The sequence below is a fragment of the Lissotriton helveticus genome, chromosome 1_1 (genome assembly GCF_964261635.1).
Source record: "Lissotriton helveticus chromosome 1_1, aLisHel1.1, whole genome shotgun sequence".
Taxonomy (NCBI): domain Eukaryota; kingdom Metazoa; phylum Chordata; class Amphibia; order Caudata; family Salamandridae; genus Lissotriton; species Lissotriton helveticus.
In genome coordinates, this window is record NC_136057.1 from 1,996,065,561 (window position 1) to 1,996,089,123 (window position 23,563).

A 23,563-nucleotide genomic window follows, 5' to 3' on the forward strand; every position below is an offset into this window, starting at 1 on the left:
CCATTGTCCTAGGGACAGCCAATTCCATTCTCTATATGTTGCCCGCGATTGGTGGTTGTTTCACTCAGCCGTGATTATTTGCAGTCCTATGATCCTACAGGTCCCGCAGGCCTAAATGCCACAACTCGGGTCACGAGTCTGAGACTTTATCACGGCCCTGCAACTTGAGTTCAATCAAATGCCGTTGACAAAAAATCATGGACAAAATCACTGAGGCATTGCTGAAGTGTTCTTGCTTAGTCTTGGCCTCAAATTGTATTTCTTTGAACCAGGTACTGTTTGATCTTGAAAAAGGAGGTGAGGCTCGGTAGTGTCTAATCTCAATGAAGATGGCACCGCTGCTTGGAGGATTTCGTCGTTTTCTTTCTCAGACTTGGTGTATTTTAAGCGCGCATCACTGAAAGGCACAAATCTTGGAACTTTCTCGCACTCAATGTCTCCTAGTCCATCCTTTACCCATTGATCATAAGGCAAGGGTAGGGATTACCTTTTTGCAATGTACCCCATGTACCCAGTTTTTCTTCCGGCAACCTTGACAGCTGTTCTTGTTGAAAGTAAGACCTGCTGCTGGGTTTTCCACCTTGGCTCGAGATTCTTGGTCCTCTGGAAGTTCCTCTTACACACCCAATCTCCGGGTTGTATGGAATGGCCCTGGTCAGTGGAAGCTGGAGGCAAAGCGTCATGTACCTGTTGATGAAGGACAGGCATTCTTTTAGTTAATTCATGCAAATAATCAATTAATATAAGATATTCAATATCAGAATATTTCTTTGGTCTAGGGACGCCCCAGACATTGGCTGGACATCCAAACACAAATCTCGTAGGGGCTAAACCCCATGCGCGAGTGTGTTGTAGTCCTCGTGGATAGAAGGGCAAGAGGCGATGCATCAGGCCATGCTAGGCCCGTGGTGGCCTGTATTTTTGCAAGTTTAAGTTTTAAGGTTCCATTATAGCATTTCACTAAACCTGCTGATTGTGGATGGTTTGCTGCATGAAATTTCTGTCGAATACCTAGACCAGTACAAACTTTCTTCTTGACTTGGCCCACAAATTCACTTCCATTGTCACTCCAGATGATTCGGGGTAAGCCGAATCTTGGAAAAAATTCCTTCAAAAGAGCTTTGGCAGTTGTCAAGGCTGTGTTGTCTTTGAGGGGGTTGGCCTCTATCCATTTGGAAAAGGCACATACCACCACAAGTAGGTATTTCAGGTTGTTACACCTCTCCATGTGAATTGAATCTATTTGGAGGACTTCAAAGGGATATGTCGGTGGTGCAAAGTGTCCTCCTGGAGTTGGCATTCCCTTTCCTGGATTATACATCAGGCACACCATAACCATCAACATACAATGTTCCATCAGGATTAGGAATTGGAGTATCTTTGAGATCTATTCTACCTTTTGTCTCTTCCTCCGTTCGAAAAATGCAATCATGATGCTCAATAGTGTCTGAATCTGATGGAAGTGGCAGGATTCAGTGTAATACATCTCTTTATGGTTATGTGGCTTGCTAGCAATGTTAATTTGTACCCAGAGAGACGGGCACTGGTAAGGTGTTGTGTCTTCGTTCTGTTCAATAACGTATCTACAGCATGGGGAACCATAACAGTAAGTGCAGAATCTAATACCAATCCTGCTGACTGGTGGATTGATACTGCTGCTGCTGCTTTCAGACCGCTTGGTAATGCTCTTGCAACAGGGTCCAAAACTGCTGAAAAATATGCATAAGGGCGTTGTTTATCACCAAAGTGCTGTGTCAATACTGATAATGCACAACCTTCTCTCTCGTGGACATACAGTAATAAGGGTTTAGTATAATCAGGGGTTCCTAGTACTGGTGCAGAACATAAAGAGGACCGTAGGTCCAAAAAACTCTTCTGACATTCTGGTGTCCAAGGGAGATGGTGCGATGTATCCTTTAGTGTCAAAGCTAATAGAGGCTTGGCTATTAGAGAAAAATTTGGTATCCACTGGCGACAATAAGGGGTAATGCCTATGAAAGCACGTACCTCCTTTTGTGTGCGTGGGATCGTCATCTGTGAAATAGCTTGTATTCTTTCAGGAGTCAGTCTACGCCCTTCTTTTGACAAGAGATGACCTAAATAAGTAACCTCTTGTTGACAGTACTGTAATTTGGACAAGGAGACCTTATGTTTATATTGAAACAAGTGTTGTAGAAGCAAGAGAGTAGCCTCTTTGCACAATGACTCTGAATTGGTTGCTACCAATAAGTCATCCACTACCAATAAGTCATCCACATATTGTATCGGGGCAGTACCTTCTGGTAAGGATAATGCATCAAGCTGAGATTTAAGTGCTTGGCTGTTGATAAAGGGACTCTCACAATAATCTTGAGGAGCTCTACAAAATCTAAAACTGCGACCTCCTAAAGAGAATCCAAAAATATCTCTGCTATCTTCAGCTATCGGAATGCTAAAAAATGCATTCTTGAGGTCGATAACAGAAAACCATGAAGCAGTAGAAGGTATCATAGTAAGCAATGCAGTGATGTCTGGAACAACAGGGAATTGAGGCAAAACCAACTTATTGATTTTGCATAAATCAATGACAAAGCGATAAACAGGGGGCTGTGTTGGATCTGTACGTTTAATCACAGGGAGAACAGGGCTGTTACATATTAACTCTTGTTTCTTCGACAACACCTTTCTGTATCAGATCAGATATTATTAAAAGCAAAGCCTGTTCACCTTCACTAGATATCTTATATTGAGGAATGCGTGGCAACTTGACATTACTCTTCAATGTAATAGAGTAGGGTGGACTTTGCAACAATCCGACATCATTAGGGCCTTGCGCCCATAGGGAGACAGGTAACTGTCGGAGCTAATGTGGAATTAATGGACAAATATACTGGGGACACTATTCGTTGGCCTAAGGTCAAATGTACTCCTTGAGGAGAGCAGTATAGTGTGGCATATAAGCTCTTCAAAAGGTCAAGACCTAACACATTCTCAGCACAACCAGTAGTAAGAATAAGAGGTGCCTCCTAATGAGATGGTCCTACCGATATGGGCAAGGGGCTAGAAACAGGATTCTGTACAGGTGTCCCAGAAAATCCTACTGAAACATTTGTAATGCCAGACAAAGGTGCCCCAGGGAGCTTGGAGCGAACAATGGAGCTTTTAGATGCGGCGCTGTCCAATAGAAATTGTTCCAGCACCCCTAATGTAGTGACATTAACATAAGGACCAAGTTGATCCACAGGAATAGAAAAACAACAACTTTCAGAGGAGGGTCAGAGGGACTGTGTTTAACGACCATCCAAGTTAATACCCCTAATGAAACTACATAAACAACAAAGAAACTTGAAGGTCTGAATTAGCTGAGTAAAATAGACTATCACCAGACTCGGCACACTCAGAGTGCAGTGCATCAGCTATCACGTGATGGAGAGACACTTAAAACAATGGTTTAAGTCCTATCAGCCCACCCATGTGGCGGAGCCTCATCATGTAGGACATCTTGAACTAGGTCTGTGTCCCCAAGCCCTGATGTACTGGCTTTGTATCACTAGGCCATAGTTTAGTGAATAGAAGTGTCCTCACCACTGGTGATGCTGATGTAATGCAGTGCAATGAAAGATAAAGTGATGTGTTATAAAATGACGGTCAAGGCAAATGAAGAAATTTTAATAATATTCACCTGGACGTCAGGTTAAAAAACAGTGTAAGGACAGTGTGAAAAAAATCACTGTCAGCTTTGCTTGGTAATCATTCAGGCCAACATGTTTCTGCCGTAAGGTGGAAATTCACCGGCATTCGTCAGGGCCAAGCTAACTAGTATGCTACTGCAAAATACACTATTGAAAGTGAAAAGAAAAGAACTCAAACGTGATTACATGGAATCCAACAGACAATACTTTGCCTGGTCCAAAGCCGAAGGGGAGGCCTTTGGACCACGCCGAGAGGTACCGACGGATAGAGCGGGGCCTCATTCTCCGGGCCGTTGCCGGGTGAGGTGAGGCTATCTTCCCACACAGAGTTGGGGAAAAACATCCTCCATATTCGCATCAAGTAGGAGGATACGGTAGGATGGTCCTCGTGACCATTTTTGTCACTACTCACAGGCAAAGTATTGTCTGTTGGATTCCATGTAATCACGTTTGAGCTGACAGTGATTTTTTCACACTGTCCTTACACTGTTTTTTAACCTGACGTCCAGGTGAATATTATTAAAATTTCTTCATTTGCCTTGACCGTCATTTTATAACACATCACTTTATCTTTCATTGCACTGCATTACATCAGCATCACCAGTGGTGAGTACACTTCTATCCACTGAACTATGGCCTAGTGATACAAAGCCAGTACATCAGGGCTTGGGGACACAGACCTAGTTCAAGATGTCCTACATGATGAGGCTCCGCCACATAGGTGGGCTGATAGGACTTAAACCATTGTTTTAAGTGTCTCTCCATCACGTGATAGCTGATGCACTGCACTCTGAGTGTGCCGAGTCTGGTGATAGTCTATTTTACTCAGCTAATTCAGACGATCCACAGGAATAGTCACAACTCCCTCACTTTGTCCTAGGCTGTCCTATTGGGAAACAAAGGCCTGTCCTTCTTCTCCTAGATAATCATCATTATAATAGTTTCCTGTCTGCCCTAATGGTTGATCAAAATAATTCGCATTGGACTGTGGCAAAGGTCGCCGATCTTGCATCAACGTTCCTCGTCCCCTGCCTTGTGGCACAGACTGATATCCGCCCGGCCTCTAAGTACTAGTCCCATATTCTCTTTTTGGGCCATGTGTGGACATCTATTTTTGAAATGACCATCTTCCTTACAGTAGGCACATTGATTAGGACCAAGAGGTGGGCGTGGAAAATTATATCCCTGACGTTGATACTGATACGGTTTCTGAAATTGAGGCGCATTCTGAGGGATCCTCTGTTGGTCCCGTGGAGAATAAGCCTGTTGCAAAAGGACCTTCGTTTTGAGATCTTTATTTTTCTTATCCATCCTCTCTTTCTCCTCCAAATACCTATTCTAATAATATTGAACCATCGTCAAAATCCCTGAGGGCGTTGTTACAGGCCATGCGCTCTCAGACATTTTGAGTCTAGTAGATAATTCTGGCAATAAGTTAGAGACAAAGTTATCCACAAATCATCTCTGGCCACCTGGTGCGGCCATATCTTGTCCAATATGATCAACAAATGGTTCCTCGAAACGGGTTAAGAAATCAGACACCGACTCATCTTTCTTTTGTTTCCAAGCGGATAATTTATCCCAATTGACTGCTTGGGCAGGCATCAGAGTTTTCATAAGTGTTATTATTCTATCGGGCAATTCTGCTATCATTGGTTCTGGTTTAGCCCCACCCACCTGCCTTTAGTCTGCTTGTACGATGGCAGCCCAGTTACCGCCTAACTCAGCTGCGTGATCTGCCCTACGAATCTTATTCCATATTTCGGATGGGACTACTTGGCCCATCAACATGTCTATATCAGATAATGTTAAAGTACAAGAGGACAATGTCTGCGTTAATTCTTTGTAATAACCTGCCGGATTTTTACATGGATCAGGTAATACTTGTTTTAATGCAATAACCTCTGATCTTTTCCATAGAACATGTACCCAAACTTGCTGAAAATGAGCAGCCACAGGGTTAACTCCTCCCACAGCATCATCTATCTCCATTCTATGCTTCCTATCTACTATCTCTATGTCCTTTTTAATGAGATCATCTTCATGTTTCTGAGCTTTTTGTATAATGGACATACGAACTTGTTTATTCTGAGATTTCTATTGCTTAATTTCTTTCTGTTTTGATTCTTTTCGCCAAATTCGAAATGAATCAAACATTGCCAGCCGGGCTTTTCTTTTGAACAATCTCTCCTCTAAATTGTCCAACACACAGGGCTCGAAACTACCATCTCTCGGCCATTGTAAAATACCATCATTCTTAGTGTATTTTCCCCAAAGGTCCGTAAAAATGATAGGCACAGTCCCATGTTTGGAGTAAACATCATATTTCGGAGTCCCTACCGGAGGCACTGGACAAGTGTCTTCCAGTTGGGGAGTCCCTTGAACAAGAACAACAACACCATTGACGAAATTTGCTAAAACCAGGCATCTTAAAAATCTCTGGCTCGAAAAACAAACATCAAGAGGTAAAATTAATCATGTACTTTCTCAATTCAAGTACTTACTCCTCGGTTTCGCCTTTTGCAAAATGCAAACAAATAAACCATCTATAACTAAACCAGACCAGTGGGAGCTACCCACTCTTACCTGACCAAATTCTCTTCTCACCGATAGAGGTCCGTCTAATGTCTCGCTCTCTCGGCTAATGGGACCAAGACAGGGCGTCCGTCAGGGCGGCAGTCAGGCAGCCTTTGAGAAGGAGAAGTAGCGCTACAAAAACCTCGGGTCCACAAAGACATGCAGGGGTCTATTAGATGGTGCGCTTCCTTCAGAGTTTGTTCACGAGACCTCTCACCAACCTCCGGCTTGACCGCTACCACTGAAGATGCCCCACGTGGGGTTCCAATTGAAGAACCGGACCTTTTAATGGCCCAGCAGCCCAGGGCACACCTGAAATCTTCGAGTTCACCTGTGCAGGTATACAGAGACACGGAACAATCTATTCGTGAGAGAGTAAATATTTATTTGGCTGCAGCCATGAACAGTGGTCCCAGAAGTAAAATATAGTAAGTTCTCGGGAGACTGCTGCTTCAATCCGCAGCGTACAATCTTTTAAAGCAATAGACACACCCATATCCAACCCACACTCAAACAAATCTGAACCAATCAACAGTGACTTTCTTGTTTGCCAGAGTACGGCGTGATCGTCGCGTGCTTTAGTTTTTTACTCTTGCAACATCTTTTGCAACATGGTTAATCATGAACGTATCTAGTGACTTATACCACCCGCCACAAGGACAGACGAGCCCAACCACAAACATGAGCCACAATGCACAAGGACAGACGAACTCTACCACAAACATGAGCCATAATGCGGGCTGGGATTTTACACAATCCCCTTTGTGTAAAGGATTGATCCTCTCGAGCAGAGCCAACAAGGACTAGTTTGTTTTTCTAGCGAGCGTTGCATGTGTTTTCAGGGACAAGGAGTGCTGAGCGCTAAGCGCGTAACTCGAAAAGCTAGGCCTGGGTAATGGCAATACAAAATGGATTCTAAATACACGATGGACGCGGTATTTGGATATTTCATATTTCCTCACATATCCTGTCTGTCCAAAATCTCCTTTTTAAACAAATCAGCCATTTGGCGTCGTTCTATAGATAACATTCTCCTACTCTGGAATGGTACCACTGAATCTCTGTCATCCTTCATTAATTTGCTCAACAACTGCCAACAACATCTCACATTCTCACATATACTTCTGATGTCAGATCCAAGGACCTCCAATTATTCGACCTAACCCTACATGCTCGGGTGCTTTAGCAATGTATCACCCACTCGATGCAGGCCAATATCATGATATAGTTAGTAGTACCATTAGACAGAGGGGGTACGGGCCACATATTGTCTTTATGAAGTTTCGTTTTCTTGCTTCTTTGCTTTTTAAGCTTTCAGTGTTCATTTCGTTCATCTGCTTCACGTGGTCTTCCCTAGGGGCTACCTGTGATTGGTGGTTGCTTCGCCGATCAGTGATTCCGTCTGTCCTATTGACACACTCCGGTCCGCTGTATCCGCTCCGGCCTAGAAAGTTGCGCCGGTGTATCACAGCCCTGCAGCGAATTGTCCAACCATGTCAAGCAGAGGGCAGAGACCCTCGTCTCTTCAGTCCTTTTTTTGTGGGTCGGAGGTTGTATCCGGTGGACCCAGGTGTTGTTTGGTCAGTAAACAAATGTTCTGTGTGTTGAGAGTCTCGTAACCTCAGGTGCGGAGGGCAGTTTGCAGGATGTCGTCGTCCTCTTGTTCTGATGAAGCCCAGGAAACGTTGGCGTCACTGAAGGGTGCAAAACGTGGTATTTTTTCACATTAGTTGTCACCCAGACCTTTCTTGGCCCACTGGTCATATGGCAGCGGTAGAGGCACTTTTTTGCAGTGCACGTTGTGGACCCAGTTTTTTCTTCCTGCCACCTTCACTGCAGACCTCGTTGCTAGCAACACTTGCTGGGGCCGTTTCCACCTCGGCTCCAAGTTCTTAGTTCTTTGGAAGTTGCGGACACATACCCAGTCACCCGGTAGGATGGTGTGACCAGGTCCCTCGGGTCTGGGTGGCAGGATATCTTGCACCCGACGATGAATGAGACGTAAATTACTGGTCAATTCTTGCAAGTAATCAATCAACATCGCGTATTCAATGTCAGAGTATTTTTTCGGGCGTGGCGCTCCCCAAACCTTTGCTGGCCGACCAAATACTATTTCGTACAGAGATAGTCCTGTACGAGAATGTGCCGTGGCTCTGGTTGATAGGAGAGCGAGGGGCAGTGCATCCGGCCAGGGTAGTCCGGTGTCAGCCTGTATGTTTGCCATTTTCAATTTTAAAGTACCATTGTGGCGTTCAACTAAACCTGCTGACTGGGGGTGATTGGCGGCGTGGAACTTTTGTCTGATCCCCATCCCTACACAGACTTTTTTCATTACCTCCCCTGTGAAGTGACTTCCGTTGTCGCTCCAGATAATTCTGGGCATTCCAAATCTTGGAGAGAACTCCTTCAACAGTATCTTTGCGGTACTTATGGCAGTGTTGTCTTTAGGGGGTAGGCCTCAATCCACTTGCTGAAGGCACACACAACCACTAGGACATATCGGAGATTATTGCACCTCTCCATCTGTATATAGTCTATCTGGAGTACTTCGAAAGGATGAGATGGAGGTGCAAAATTTCCTGCGGGTGTTGGTGTGCCTTTTCCTGGGTTGTGCATCAGACAAATCATGCAATTTCTGACTAATCTTTCAGCGTATTTTGGGATGTGTTTGTTTTGCCATACTGGAGCTAGTAATTTGCAGATACCTTTTGCGCTAATGTGGGCCGGGCCATGGGCCATAGTAACTACTGGTAAAACATAGGCATCTGGTAATAACCATCGCTGTTGTTCAGATAGGTCCGTCCAACAGCCGTCCTCATTCAACAGGCCTGTTTGTTCTTCCCAGAGGGCTTTTTCCTCTCTGGTTGGCTCTGCCTGTATCTCTTTCACATTTTCAATGGTGTCCTCATGCATTCCCTTCTCTGGCACCCAGTTTGAGGGGCCCGCTACATACATGCGAGTCGAGACATCTTTGGCTGTCTCTTTCGCAGTCTGGTCGGCGAATGCATTACCCTTTCCTATGTCATCGGTCACTTTCTTGTGGGCACTACATTTGATCACTGCTACCTTTGAAGGGAGAGTCAATGCTTCCAACAATCTGGTGACCAGATGACCATGCTGTATTTTAGTACCGTGGGAAGTGAAAAATCCCCTTTCCGCCCAAAGGCGGCCAAAGTTATGGGCCACGCCAAAAGCGTACTGGCTGTCAGTGTAGATGTTGACGGCCATTTCTGCACTAAGTTCACACGCCCTTATTAGTGCCATCAACTCAGCGGCTTGTGCTGATTGGTAAGGTATTCTCTCACTCTCCACTACTGTCTGTAAAGTGGTGATAGCGTAGGCGGCAGTCGTGCTACCATCAGTGAGATTAAAACCAGAACCATCCACATACAGGGTACCATCAGGGTCAATGAGGGGTATGTCAGTTAGATCCAAATAACCTTTTGTTTCTTCTTCCGTCCGGAGGTCACAATTATGTGGATCTGAATTAGTGTCACTATCAACAAAAGGTATCAATGTGGCTGGATTCAGTGTGATGCAGCGGCGATGGTGATATGGCTTGCTAAGAGAGTTAGTTCATATCCGGACAAACGTGCACTAGTGAGATGTTGGGTTTTCGTTCTGTTTAACAAAGTGTCAACTGCGTGGGGAACCATGACTGTAAGTGCGGTATCTAAGACCAGGCCAGCAGATTGGCGAATGGATATGGCAGCTGCTGCTCTCAAGCAACTGGGAAGTGCACGGGTCACGTGATCTAGTACTGCAGAAAAATATGCACAGGGGCGTTGTTTCTCACCAAAATACTGTGTCAATACTGATAATACGCAACCATTGTGCTCGTGTACAAAAAGAGTGAAGGGTTTCTGATAACATGGGGTGCCTAGGACTGGGGCTGAACACAAGGCTGTTTTCAGTTCTTCAAATGCATGCTGGCACTCGTCTGTCCAAGGGAGTGGGTGTGGAACGTCTTTAAGTGTGAGGCTCTATAAGGGTTTAATGAGTAAAGAAAAATTGGGTATCCACTGGCGGCAGTAGGAGGTGATACCAATAAAGGCACGTACCTCTTTCTGCATTTTTGGTGTGGGCATTTTGCTGATTGTTTGTATTCGTTCAGGGGTGAGGCGCCGTCCCTCCTTCGACAAGAGATGACCTAAGTAGGTCACCTCATGTCGACAATATTGTAGTTTGGAGAGGGAAACCTTGTGATTGAACTGTGCCAGGTGTAGGAGCAACTTCATTGTAGCTTCTTTACATGATGCCTCTGTGTCTGCCGCTATCAGCAAATCATCAACATACTGAAGTAATGCGGTGCCTTGGGGTAGGGTCTGGGAATCAAGTTGGCCCTTGAGGGCCTGACTGTAAATCGAGGGGCTCTCTGTATATCCTTGTGGAGCTCTGCAGAACCGAAAACTTCGTCCTGCCAATGAGAATCCAAAAAGATCTCTACTCTGTTCATTGACTGGTATGCTGAAAAAGGCATTCTTTAGCTCTATGACAGAGAAGAAACATGCAGACGAGGGAACCATTGTAAGTAGGGTGGTGATATCTGGGACCACAGGGAACTGGGGAACTACTATTTTGTTTATCTCCCGTAAGTCGATGACGAAGCGATAAACAGGGGGGCTTGGACATGTCGGAGCGTTTCAGGACATGCAGAATTGGGCTATTGCACACATTTCCTCTTGTTTCCTCGACCACACCCTTACTGACAAGCTCGGAAATGATCTGGAGCAATGCCCTTTCTCCTTCTTTCGGTATTTTGTACTGTGGGAGTCGGGGAGGGCGAGCATTTTCTTTCAGGGTAACTGAAAATGGGGGTATTGACAAAAGGCCAACATCAGTATCATCTTGGGCCCAAAGGCTGGGAGGGACATTCTGGAGCTCTCGGGTATTTGATTCGGGGTGGCTAGGTATACTAGATTAGTGGTAGGGGGACCCATAGTGATGTAAACCCTATCGGGAGAACAGTATATGGTCGCATACAATCTTTTTAGTAGATCTAAATCCAACAAGTTTTCACCACGTGTGGAAGTCAAGACTAAAGGGGAGTCAACTGTGCAGGGTCCTATCGTTAGTTCCAGTGGCTGTGAAACGGGGCTGAATACTGGGGTACCAGAGAATCCCACAGAAATGTTATTTGTGCCAGACAAGGGGGCCCCCGGGACTTTAGACCTAGCAATAGAACTTTTTGTTGCACCAGTGTCGACCACAAATTTCTCAGTGGAGCCCTATGTTGTAACATGGACATACGGTCCCTTCTGGTCAACAGGAATAGGCACGGGTCCCTTCTCTTGTCTTTGGCAATCCTAGCGGGACAGAAATCCCGTTCCCTCTTCAGGCTCGTAATCCTCAGTAAAGTAATTACGGCTTCCATTGTTAGCAGTATCAAATCTATTCTCTCGCATAAGTGTTCGCCTGTCTTGCATCTGTGGCCTAGGTCCGTCTCGCCCTTGTCCTCTCCGGGGACGTTGGCCTGTGAAACAGTCTGTAGAGGCAGAGTTGTTTCGGGCCAACGAGGGACACTCATCGCGCCAATGACCCTCCTGGCGACAATAAGCACACTGGTTAGGTCCCAGCGGCGGGCGAGGAGTCACATTGGCAGGTCTCTGAACTATTTGCTGAAATTTGTGGTTATCTCTGTTTTGGGTCGGGTATGCTTGTTGTAGCAAAACCTTAGTTTTTAAGTTTTTAGTCTTTTTGTCTGTTCTGTCTCGCTCTTTATTTTCCCTATTCTCATAGTACTGAGTATTGTCAAAATGCCGGACGGGGTGGAGATGGGCCATGCACTTTCTGACATTTTTAGTTTAATCCCAAGTTCCGGTAACAGATTGGACACAAATTTATCTACAAACAGTCGCTGTCCCCCCTCCGAAGTCATGTCCTGTCCACTATAGTCTGTGAAGGTGCTCTCAAATCGTGTGAAAAAGTCAGATACACTTCCGTCTTTCTTTTGTTTGCAAGCTGCTAATCGGTCCCAAATAATACGGTGAGGTGTCAATATCTTCTTCATGGCAGTAAGTATCTGGACTGGAAGGGCTAGAATCATGGGGTCAGGCTTCCCCCCACCAGTTCGAGCTCTGTCAGCTTCCTCAAGATCTTTCCATGTTTGGCCAAATTCTGCCTGATCAGTATGGCGTATTTTTGACCATACCTCACTTGGTACTACTTGTCCCATTAACATGTCTGTCTGCTAAGGTCATTACGCCAGATTGGAGTGTCTGAGTTAATTCTTTGTAGTAACCTGCAGGATTTTTACGTGGGTCAGGCAATTGGCTTTCAAGTTGGAGGACGTCAGACCTTTTCCAAGGGACATGAACCCACATTTGTCTAAAACCTGCCGGTATTTCAGGTTGACCATCGGTGCCAACAACACGGTCCTTCCAAACGAGCTGTACCTCCCTCATCGGAAAACCTTTATTTAGCGCAACACCAGACAAGGAGTCTCAGTAGGCCACTAGTGTGATTAGGTCACATAATAGTGCTGGGCCCTGTATGTCCCCCTTCTTAACCCTCTGGCGAAGTTCAGACAGACCCGGGGGTGGACCTGACTCTACAAAATCTTTCCATATTTGGATTAGTATGTCGCACATCTCACAAAAGTTATCAATCTGTTGGATGCGTGTCCACTGATCCATTGTCATCCATATATTCTGGGCAGTGTGTATAGCGTTATTCTCCATCCACCTATGGGCCTATTGGCTCATAGCTAGTTGTTCTGGAGTATCCCCTACCAGGCTGTGCAAAGTGCGTCGTCTGGGAGTGGGTGGCCTAGGTGGAGTTACATAAGGGATATACTCGCGGACTACTGACCACGCATTCGCTTTCATTCCTGCACTAGGGGTAGGTGTCAGATGATTGCCAACAGGGAGAGGGTTAGTCGTGGCAGGAGTTGAAGGGGCAGACACTGAATTGGTGGAAGGTGCAACAGGGAGAAAGGAAGGGTGTACTTGCATGGATCCAGTGTCCTCAATAGTCGGGGCGTCGGGAACAGATGGCTGGGGATTCGGGCAAACCAGGGCCTGGGCAGGGGCAACAACTGGAGCAGTGGCAAGAGGCAATTGTACATGGTCAATAGGTGGGTATATGGCGGGGGTATAGGGCGGAGGGGTGTTAAACATAGAAGACATAAGAGGGTCATCTTACTTGTCCCGGGCCTTTTCGGGAACCTTCTTTGTAATATAACATCCATCTATCTGCATTCGGTGCAATCTGTCACATATTACTATATCTTCTTCTATTTTCTGATTATCATGAGTCTGGGCTTTCTGTATCACATTCATACGCATTATTTTAGCTTTTTGAGTTTGATTTCTTTCTGCTTGGACTCCTTCCGCCAAACCCGAAAAGAATGAACAGCATTACCTTTCATGTACTTATGCCAAAGTGAGCAAAACATAATCGGGCCTACACCATGTTTAGCATAAACCTTATGATTAGGGGTCCCCAAAGGGGGAATCGAACAAGATTCCTCCAATGCGGAGTCTTGCGAACAATAACAACACAATTTCCAGAAATTACTAAACCCAGGCATCTCTAGACGTGTATCCTGGTTTCAAACGTCAAAGGGCGGAATCTAATTGTTACAGCCTAGAACTGTACTTACCCTTCGGCTTCGGCTTTTGCAAAAGTCAAATAAAAATACCAAAAACAAAGATACCAATTCACCAAAGAAGTGGGCCACTCCCATTCTTACCTGACCATCAATCTTCCGTCGCACGGCAGGTGTCACAAGGATCTCGATCTCCAAAGACTAGGAACCAGAACTGGGGCGTCAGTCGAGGCCGCAGTCTGGTAGCCCACTGGAGGGAGTAGTCACGCAATCTGAGACCTTGGGCCCACAATGACAATTTTCAGCCAATGCAGTGGCGCGCCTCCCTTAGCGTTCGATCACGGACTCTTCACAACCACCAGGCTCGATGACAACCACCGAAGGCGCCCCACGATGGGCGCCAAATTGTAGAACAGGCTTTTTGGAGACCCCCCCACTGGGAGAGTCAAAGCCAGTGGCGCAGGGAAACGCCTTGAATCTACTGGTCCTTCTTACATCAATCATACATTACCAAAGAGACCAGGACAACCAGCCGTGGAGGGAAGCAAGTAATTTATTAGCTCGAGCTAAGGACCGAGGTCCCAGAATGGTACAAAGGCAATTCTACGGAGACTGCTGCTTTACTCCACAGCATTACACATATTTATAGCGCTAGCCGCGCCCATTTACACAATACACGTTCTGCTTTATCTCTTTTGACATGTTCTCCGTCAGCCTCGCATGGTGTGATCGTGCCGGGGGACATCTGTCCCTGTATACACAAAGCCTCGTGCCATCTTGCCCAATCAGCATGATCAAGTGGCATGGCCTCGTGCTGCCTTGCTTCATTCGGCGTGATCATGTGGCACGGCCTTGTGCTACCTTGCTTCATCCGGCGTGATCATTAGGCATCGCTTCATGCTTCCCCTTTCTCTTTGTGGTCACGGGGCAGTTGGTTCGTGACTGGCCGGTTTTTCCAACAATGGTCAGGAAGTAGCCGAGTCTCTGGCACAGCTGGGGCGAGGCACACGGGCGATTTCTCGGAATTGGCTCGACCACAAGGAGGAAGGAGGGTTGAGCAAGCTTCAGCAGGGACATGAAAAGCAATTCTTCACCAAGTTGCCGAGAGCATGGCAACACAAAATGAAGTCTTGTAGGTACTACGAAAATTCAGTTCAACAGTTGGGCAGACTATTTTGGATTGGAGTGGGGCAGAGTGAAGTGGGGCAGATCGTTTTAGATTGGAGGGGGCAGATTGTTGGAGTGGGGCAGATTGTTGGAGTGGGGCAAATTGTTGGAGTGGGGCGTATTAGAGTGGGTAGATTGTTTTGGATTGGAGTGGAGCAGATTAGAGTGGGGTGGATTCGAGTGGGGCAAATTGTTCTGGATTGGAGAGGATTGGAGTGAGGCAGATTGGAGTGGATTGGAATGGGGCAGGTTGGAGTAGACAGATTGTTTTGGATTGATTAGGGGTGATCGTTTTGGATTGGAGTGGAGCAGACTGGAGTAGGCCAGATTGTTTTGGATTGGAGAGGGGCAGATTGTTTTGGATTGGAGTGGGGCAAATTGTTTTGGAACGGAGTGTGGCAGGTTGTTTTGAAATGGAGTGGTTCACATCGCCACTGGATTCAAGCTAGCTTGACTGATGAGGGGTGATACCCTGAAACTGGTCCTAGGATGCTTGTTTCGGGTCCAGGGAGGACCTGGCTTGCTAGTTCCGTCTGGACTGTTTCCATGAGGAGCAGGGACAAGACGGATTTCCGCATGGCTGGGCCCAAACTGGGATGGTGTGGTGGGCAAAAAAAACTATGGATTAAACCCAGATCTCTTGACTGGGGTGAAAGTTTGCATTGTTCAGCATTCCATCCATCATCTGTTCTTTTTGCTGCAGTCCACTAGTGGCATTTCACTTCAAGGCCCTGGGTACTCATTACACATCAGGGATTATAACTAAGTTACATATTTCAATTTGGAATAGGCTAATTTACCTAGTTTAAAGGGGCAGTACAGGCACTTCAAAACTGATTAACAGTGATAAAGTGCATAGAATTGTAACAAAAACAGAGTCTAGCAAAAGGCTAAAAACCTGGGGTGACCACACCTGATAGGCAGATTTTCTACAAGGGACAAGGCAGGTGTAGAGAATTAAGGAGAAAAATTTAAGATTTCAATTGATGGAATGATGAAAAGCAGTGCTTTGATTTTCACCGTTGCAGTGCAATTGCCAGTTGTGAAGGCGGTATTTCTTTGTGAATATTTGGCAATCGAAGTTACATTTTTAGAGCTATATCAAATGCCTTATATTAATATTATGTGCTTGTCCATTAAACGTCCACCAATTAGTGTTCCCCTAAATTACTAAGTTAGCTGATGGATTTCCTAATTGCCCAACAGAAATTTGAAACCTTTTCAGAGAAAGGGAAAACTTGCAGGTGTCTCGCACCCCTGGAGTGAGAAGGGCTCTGTTCATGCTCGACTCTTGCCCCTGTTACACTGAATGGTAGACATTTCTTACATTCAAATTTCAGGAAGTACACAGAAGCTGATCCTATTGTAGCTTTGTGTTCCTCTGATATAGAATTGAGCAAAAATGTGTTCCCACCCTCATTTGATGCAAGCATTATACCCACATGTGACAACTGAGCACACATAATTTAGATTAGACTCATATAAATACTGACCTAGCCTGTTGCTTTAGGCTCTAATACATTTTATGCACATGTCAACATGCAGCTTGGCCTGTAGAGGTAGGAATAGAGAGTGGTAGTGAGTGTGGAGGTTAAGAGAGCAAGGTAAAGGAAGGCGCATTGCGAAGGAATGTAATAAACACATGGGGGAGGTACATGATATGGAAAGACAAAAAGTAGTCACATTGAGATATTTAAATAGGTAGAGAGAGATAAAGGTGAAGAGAAAATGGCAAGGTAGAAGGGATAGAGTGAAATAAGTGTCAGATTCCGGTGGTCAACCACACATGCTTATGATTACTGATTCCATCCCTAACCTCAACAGTTCTCTTCAAAATCAAATATAAGAAAGGAAAGAAAGGGATACTTGTTATGTTTCTAGTACAAAACCTTGCCCGGGCCACTTCCATGAAAACTTCTCAGGTGACATGGGACCAATACACAGAGGTTGAGTACATGCAAAGTACATAAAAAGTATGTGAAGTAGTACTTTAGTTCCACTTCTACACATACTGATAAATGGCTTTGTGAATTGATCCTATAGTTTTTAATAAAGATGAGTATGAGAAAGGTTTTTCATATGTGACAAAAAAATAGGAACACCACAAGTTGACACATTAAATCAGGATTAGCTTTAAGATTATGAGGCCAAATCACAAATGTGTTGTAGTGTATGTAAAAAAGTATTGGAGGAGTACTACTTCACATACTTGTGAATGTCTTAATGAATTGGCTAGGTGGTATGCAGTTCCCTCTAATCCATTCAAAACTCATTTCGCTGATGTCTCAGCTTTCAGTCAGACCAACCATAACATTCCATTAGGACATCACTCCATAGCCTCACGCTGACCCTAAAATGTTCTCAAGTAAAAACACTCACGGAAATTCAGCAGACCAAAAGTACACACCTATGGCATTTACATCAGGAACATGATCTGAATGCCCTCTCGTTCTAAAGTTGAAAGGAAGACATTGTCCTACAGCAACCCATTTTCACTCCAGCCAAGCAGGTTCATAATACAGATAGTCATGTCTTCCAGGTGCTATAATAATACATTGAGACAGCATCACCAAAAATATAAAATGTTGTGACCCAATGGGATGTTTTATAGATAACGCACACAGTCTTGGCTACTTTTATACAAAGACCAATATCAGTCAAATAAAGAGATAGTTAAAAACCTAACATTAACGCTTGTGTTCTGTTGGTAGACGGTGCCAGTTAGTGCCTCTGGATCTGCATCAACTAAAGATACAGCCGAAAGTACGTCTCCTATTGGAAATCAGGCATCACTAGTAGTGAGTGTCTTCTTAATTTCATATTTCTTGTTGTTCACAACCTTGAAGATCAAACCATTGTGTGCAAAGACTCATGCATGACCTATTATTACCCCAAAAAGTCATTCTGGTTCAGATTATTAGCTGGGACTGATCAAGTATTATTAAGCTATTTTTCATTAAACCTACTAGATTGATTTGACATCCATCTGCCTGTTCAAGGGAAAAAGGTATGGTTTGTAGACAACACCAAGAAATCTTTGTGAGAGAACTTAATGTTCAACATTTGTGCATGTTCCGGAAATTAAGTTATACTTGACAAAACTCAATAAAGTTTGTTTAAAAAAAACCATACGTGTACATTTTGATCAAACGTACTTATACGTCATAGCGTACTTGTAGTTCCCACCCGACGACTTCCAATAGCTGAAGGTGCCCACCCTTTTATAGCACACATGACTTCATCCTTCATGCTCTATATATGGCCTTGGAAAAACAAGTCTTGCATTCGGCGTATCCGCTTTTTTGCTTTGGTTTGACAAGTCACAGAAACGGTAAAAAAGTAGAAGAATAACAAACTATACCTTACATGTTTGCCCCACTCATTATCAAAAATAATGACTAGTATCTGTGGCCTAAATATTGTTTGACAAAAATATTGTGTGCTAAGTGTCATTTACAAAAATATCAGACTCTACCGACCATTAAACTCTCTAGCTTTAAAGGCCAAGCCAAAGGTGAGGGTTTTAACAAGGGAGTGGGTCTTTAATAGCCAGTAGAGTCCGCTACAGAGGGCTCTAAGGCTATTAGACCATTCCGCCCCTAGAGGACAGAATGTTCTAAATTGTAAAAAAAAAAAAGGCCTCTCTGATCCCGAGGTAGTTTAAATCCCCTCGGGCTCCGAGAGTCTTTGTTGACAGCAAAAGCAGTGAAATGAAAAAAACATTGGAATATTGCTCTACTGGTTTCTACCAGCCAGTAGAAGCCTGGAGCACTCCATTGTCTTTAATGGATCGCTAAACATTCAAATTTTCTAATATCGCCATATAGCCCGCCGTAGCGGTCTATACCGGCTATTATAGGCCCGCTGCAGCGTTAAAGGCCCGAGCCAAAGGCGAGGGACATTAATAGCCTTATAGGCCTGCTAGGAAGAGTTATAAGGCTATTAGAACATTCTGCCGCGAGAGGGCAGTATGTTCTAACAAATAAAACAAAGCCTTCAGGGAGCGGGAAGGGATTGAAATCCACTCAAACTCCATGAAGCCTTTGTTCACTGCCAGAGCTGTAGACAAAGAAACATTGGAATGTCGGAGCTCTGGGCTTATACCAGCCATTATAAGCCCGGAGCACTCCATTGTTTTCTATGGAGCTACCAACATTCCAATGTTCTAATGGTTATTAAAGGATGAGCAAGCGTTGCAGCTCGGACTCTATGATGAGGAAGAGAGCCCTTAACAACTGTTAAAGCCTGAGACAGAAAGGCTATAATACTGTTAGAACATTCCAACCACTGAGGGCAGAGTATTCTCTTTTAAAAAGAGAGAAATAGAAAAACATTGGAATGTTGGGACCAGAAGGTATGTATTAGCCAATATTGGTCCTGAGCCATCGTTTGTACAAAAGAATGCACAATGGTCTAATCTGATCATTCACCCAGTACCATCAGAATATGCAACTAACTGGGGTTTAGAAAGGTCCGCCGTCAGATGCGCCACTATTTACCTAAAATACCTATAATCTGCTGGGCAATGGGCACATGTACTGAATGGGAAGATATGTAAACTACATTTGATCGGGCTTCTGGCTTCACACTGCAGAACCACAACCCTTTACATCTGACATTCACCACTTCCTATTCCATACTGTACAGGTCGCATCGCTACAAATTTGCTCACACTCTGGTCTCTGAGAGATACCTCGTGAGCTTATTTACTGAGTGGAAGTTCTGGTATACAGGAACCTATGAAAAACAGGCCGTCTAATTGGGTTCCTTGCCGAAGATTTCAGGTTGTCAATTGGGAGCTTTTCGCCTATAGCTTACAGTCCCCTTGAAAGTAACTAAACACAAGTCAGCTGTTTAATACAAATTTGTATAAGCTGAATCATCACTTCAGTTTGGTCCCAACCAAATGTGATGCCACCATTAGTAACTTGGATCTTAGCAATAAAAAACATGGCTAACTTATCAGACGCAACTTGTGATTATGAACATTTTTATCGAAAAACATTAGTACTGGAAAGTTCTTAGAAAGGTGAGAAATGTTTTTGTGTTATATGATAAAGAAAGCTGATTCTGAGGTACATTGTAAACACAATAAAAAAACAACCGCAAAGGTGCACCACAACAAATAAGATAATAAGTGCAAAAAGTATTTAAGCACAATAAAGAAATATAACATGAAGAAATGTTGTTAGTCTTCTTTTAATCTTTAATTTTCAATTTGCAGTGAAATATAAACAGCCGACGCGTTTCGTCCCAAGCCGGGACTTCTTCAGGGCTGTCGGTAAAAAACATATACATACAATCAATTTAGTGTACAACGAATGACTTACAATCTGACAATCTAAACATCAACAGACAAATTAAAACCTTCCTACGATAGACATGGAGCTATGTACATTGATCCTTGGGCCTCAGCCCACAGACAATCTGTAATCTTGGGGTTACAGCCAAACATCGGAATATGTACACATGTGTGAACAATTTATTACGTTAAAAAAATTATAAACATTATTTACATTTGCAAAGGATCATTTTGTAGTATTTACATTTCAACCCAACATATTCTATCTAACGGGGGATAGATATATACAAAGGGCCTGCAGTATATACTTAAAGCACCGAGAGGGACCAGACTAAGAAAGAGGATGAGAAAATTGAAAGAAAGCAGAGTAAACGAGAGGAAACCCCATATCGGGAGTGGACTAATTCCATATAATAAGGAGCCCAGTGAGAAGAGGAACCAACTGCGTCCAGCAACAAGTACCCTTGTTACACCGAACGCAAAGCTCATTTACCTTGGAGTCTATAATACGTCGCTTTTGAAGGCAGGATAATGTAAAGGGAACCGGAGTCCAAGGATTGCCTTCCCAGCAACTTTACTCCTGATGTGTGTTATTTCGTAGCAATGTCGAATTTAAGAGGTTTGGACCTTTAGCGGGGACACGAAAAAGTAAAAATCAAAATCTTAGAGTCTATTTATATAATTTTCAATGCTCAAAATGAGTTAGTGGCAGACAAGGAAGGGGCAATAAACCCCGGTCGTTTAGATCTAATATTCCTTTTCTACAATCTACTTACTGTAAACATGCTAATAGGCGAAAATGGCAATGTTTATCAAATGTTCCTGAGTGGTGAGCACGGTCTTGCCACCTTAATTGTATACCTGTCTTTGGTCAACTACTGAAAAACATGAAAGAGGAAAGTTTGGTCATACTCTATGCAAGGTATTTAAAATGAGAAAGCCACAAGGACCAAAGTTGATAGAAAATAAGTTTTACCTGAGTGATCTATAGATCTAGTAGAGGACTGGAGGTCCTATTAGTCCATGGGAGTGGGGTATGGGCACTGTATTCCAGCAGGTCTGGCAAATGAAGGAATAGATATAATGTTGTGTTATAGTGGGGTGTGACCAATGAATTAAAAATCTATTGACATACATTTCTGTATAGGTTTTCAAAATAGTGTCTCACCCTTTAGATATAGTCAGTCATAATCACACCCGGTTATTGGTCCAGTGATATGACTAATATTTGAATAGTAACTGGTGAACTAGCTATTTCGGTTTGTTAAATAGGGGTGCTAAGCATGGTAATAAGCTATTTCAAAATTGTAAGGAGAAAATTTAACTATAAACATGCGAGTCCCCTTAACTGAAGAACACTACTAAGCAATGGTGCACTTGATCTTAAATAAAAACAGAACCTGCTGAGCGGGTAATGCAAGAAACGACCTGTACTAGGTGCCAATCCTGCAAACCAATCCTAACAGGGAGGATAGCCAAGTTACCCAGTTTACACAACAAACTCACCGTTCCTGATAAAACGGCCGGCGTCCATCCACATCCCTCGTTCCAGCGAAACACCCCCAGCGACGTTGTGTTCAACTGTGGTGAGCCCATCGTGTCTGTTATATACTAAGAGCAATTAGGTAAAGGGTCCGCACCTGAGATAGCCGCGCCGGCGCCTTGGCGCCGGGATTCGGTAATGCGCGAAGACAACAAAAGGGTATGTGTAATGATGGCGGCCATCTTAAAGTGGCTAAGGGGAACGTATATATAAACAATCATTCCCAAATATTCCTTGTTATTTGATGGGTGTCCGCCTTTCCTAGTAACCGCGATGCTAGATTCGGTCCTATGATCGGACCACATATTCCTTGTTATTTGATGGGTGTCCGCCCTTCCTAGTAACCGCGATGCTAGATTCGGTCCTATGATCGGACCTATATACTGTCAACACATCAAACAATAAATAAAAAAAGACGAAGAGAGGAAACCGGTGAAAATAAGCTTAATTGGGAACGGCCACGCATGATACTGACTGAAGCGCCAGTTGTCAATAATGCGCTATAAACGCCTGTAAAGTGGTGGCGGCGATCTTAGAGTGGCTAAGAGGAGCATGTATACCTAAATCCTAACCCCCTAGACCCTCGTTGTTTGATGAGTGTACACCCTTATTAGTACCCACGAAAGCCAGTTGGATACTGTAAATGGCCCTGTATGCTATAAGTATTTTAATGCGACGAAAAATGATAGAAAGGAATCCGATTTCTTTATAAATCTCGGAAGTAAACACGCATGGTACTAGCTGATAAAATTACCTAAAGCAGGGGGAAGAGTAAACAAATTTATAACGAAAGGATGGGTGTATTATAAGTGGGTGATATTAACCCTAATGTAAAGGCTAGGAAGTGGAAAGGAAAAACGGCGGCCATCTTTGCCTGTGTTCCCACAGATAATGTAATCAGTAGGCTTTGCTATGGGATTACATTGCAACAGAAGATATAAAACCCTGAGGGGGAAACGACAGGACATGAATTATACAGTCTCATTAATCCTGATTAAATAAGCTAGGATTAATAGAGTATATGGAAGATGAGAAACGTAACAAAAGGTATTGGTGTCAGGGTAAATATGATAATATACCCGACCTCGTGACCACAAAAGAAAGGTCCAATTGAAACAAGACTGATCAAGATGTCTATCTTTAGTTCGGATAAGCCAAGCTTGAATGATAGCCCGCTTAATTTTACGGCCCCCAAGCCTCGTGTGATTAAATAGCGACTAGTTCGTGTGAGAAGAAAAGAGGAGAAGGTCAGCAAGGTGCAGAAGGACAGGAGGGAAACAACAGTGATGTATAACAATGATTGGGACCTTTTACGTGCCTGCCATGATAAGCGGGGAAGGGAACCAAGTAACATTGTTCACTAGGATTGATAAGTGAAACTATTAACAAGTGTGCTTTAAAATGAAAAGAATACGTCATATACATGTTCTCTATTTACAAATTGACAGTCCAATGTATAGACCTTCTAACATAGTGTAGGGACATGTCATCCTAAATTTGTTTACATGCAAAACAAAAAGGAATACGACATTTACAAGTTTTCTATTTACAAATTCACGGTCCAAAATTTGGATCTTCTTACAGAGTATAGGGACATATCATCCTAAATTTGTTAAAATGCACAAAGAGGGACATCTCCCATATGGCGGGCATAAGCAGAGGGGAGACGTGAAACTGAACAGGCGGGCTAAGCAAGGAAATGATGTAGTTCATCCTCGGTGTTGTGACCGAGTTCTATGCATCGTAGTCTACAT

At 43.9% G+C, this 23,563-nt stretch overlaps 1 protein-coding gene across 4 annotated transcripts in view; it reads left to right on the top strand.

Annotated features, from left to right (window-relative positions):
* Positions 1-23,563, top strand: part of LOC144755443 (putative ferric-chelate reductase 1) — a 552,454-nt gene that overhangs the window by 241,797 nt on the left and 287,094 nt on the right. For 2 of the 4 annotated variants that reach the window (XM_078644381.1, XM_078644371.1), the window contains one exon: positions 17,676-17,762. The exons of the other annotated variants lie outside the window; for them this stretch is intronic. In XM_078644381.1, coding sequence (XP_078500507.1) covers positions 17,676-17,762 — 87 coding nt within the window. The remainder of the gene's footprint in view (positions 1-17,675; positions 17,763-23,563) is intronic. 4 annotated transcript variants of the gene reach the window in all.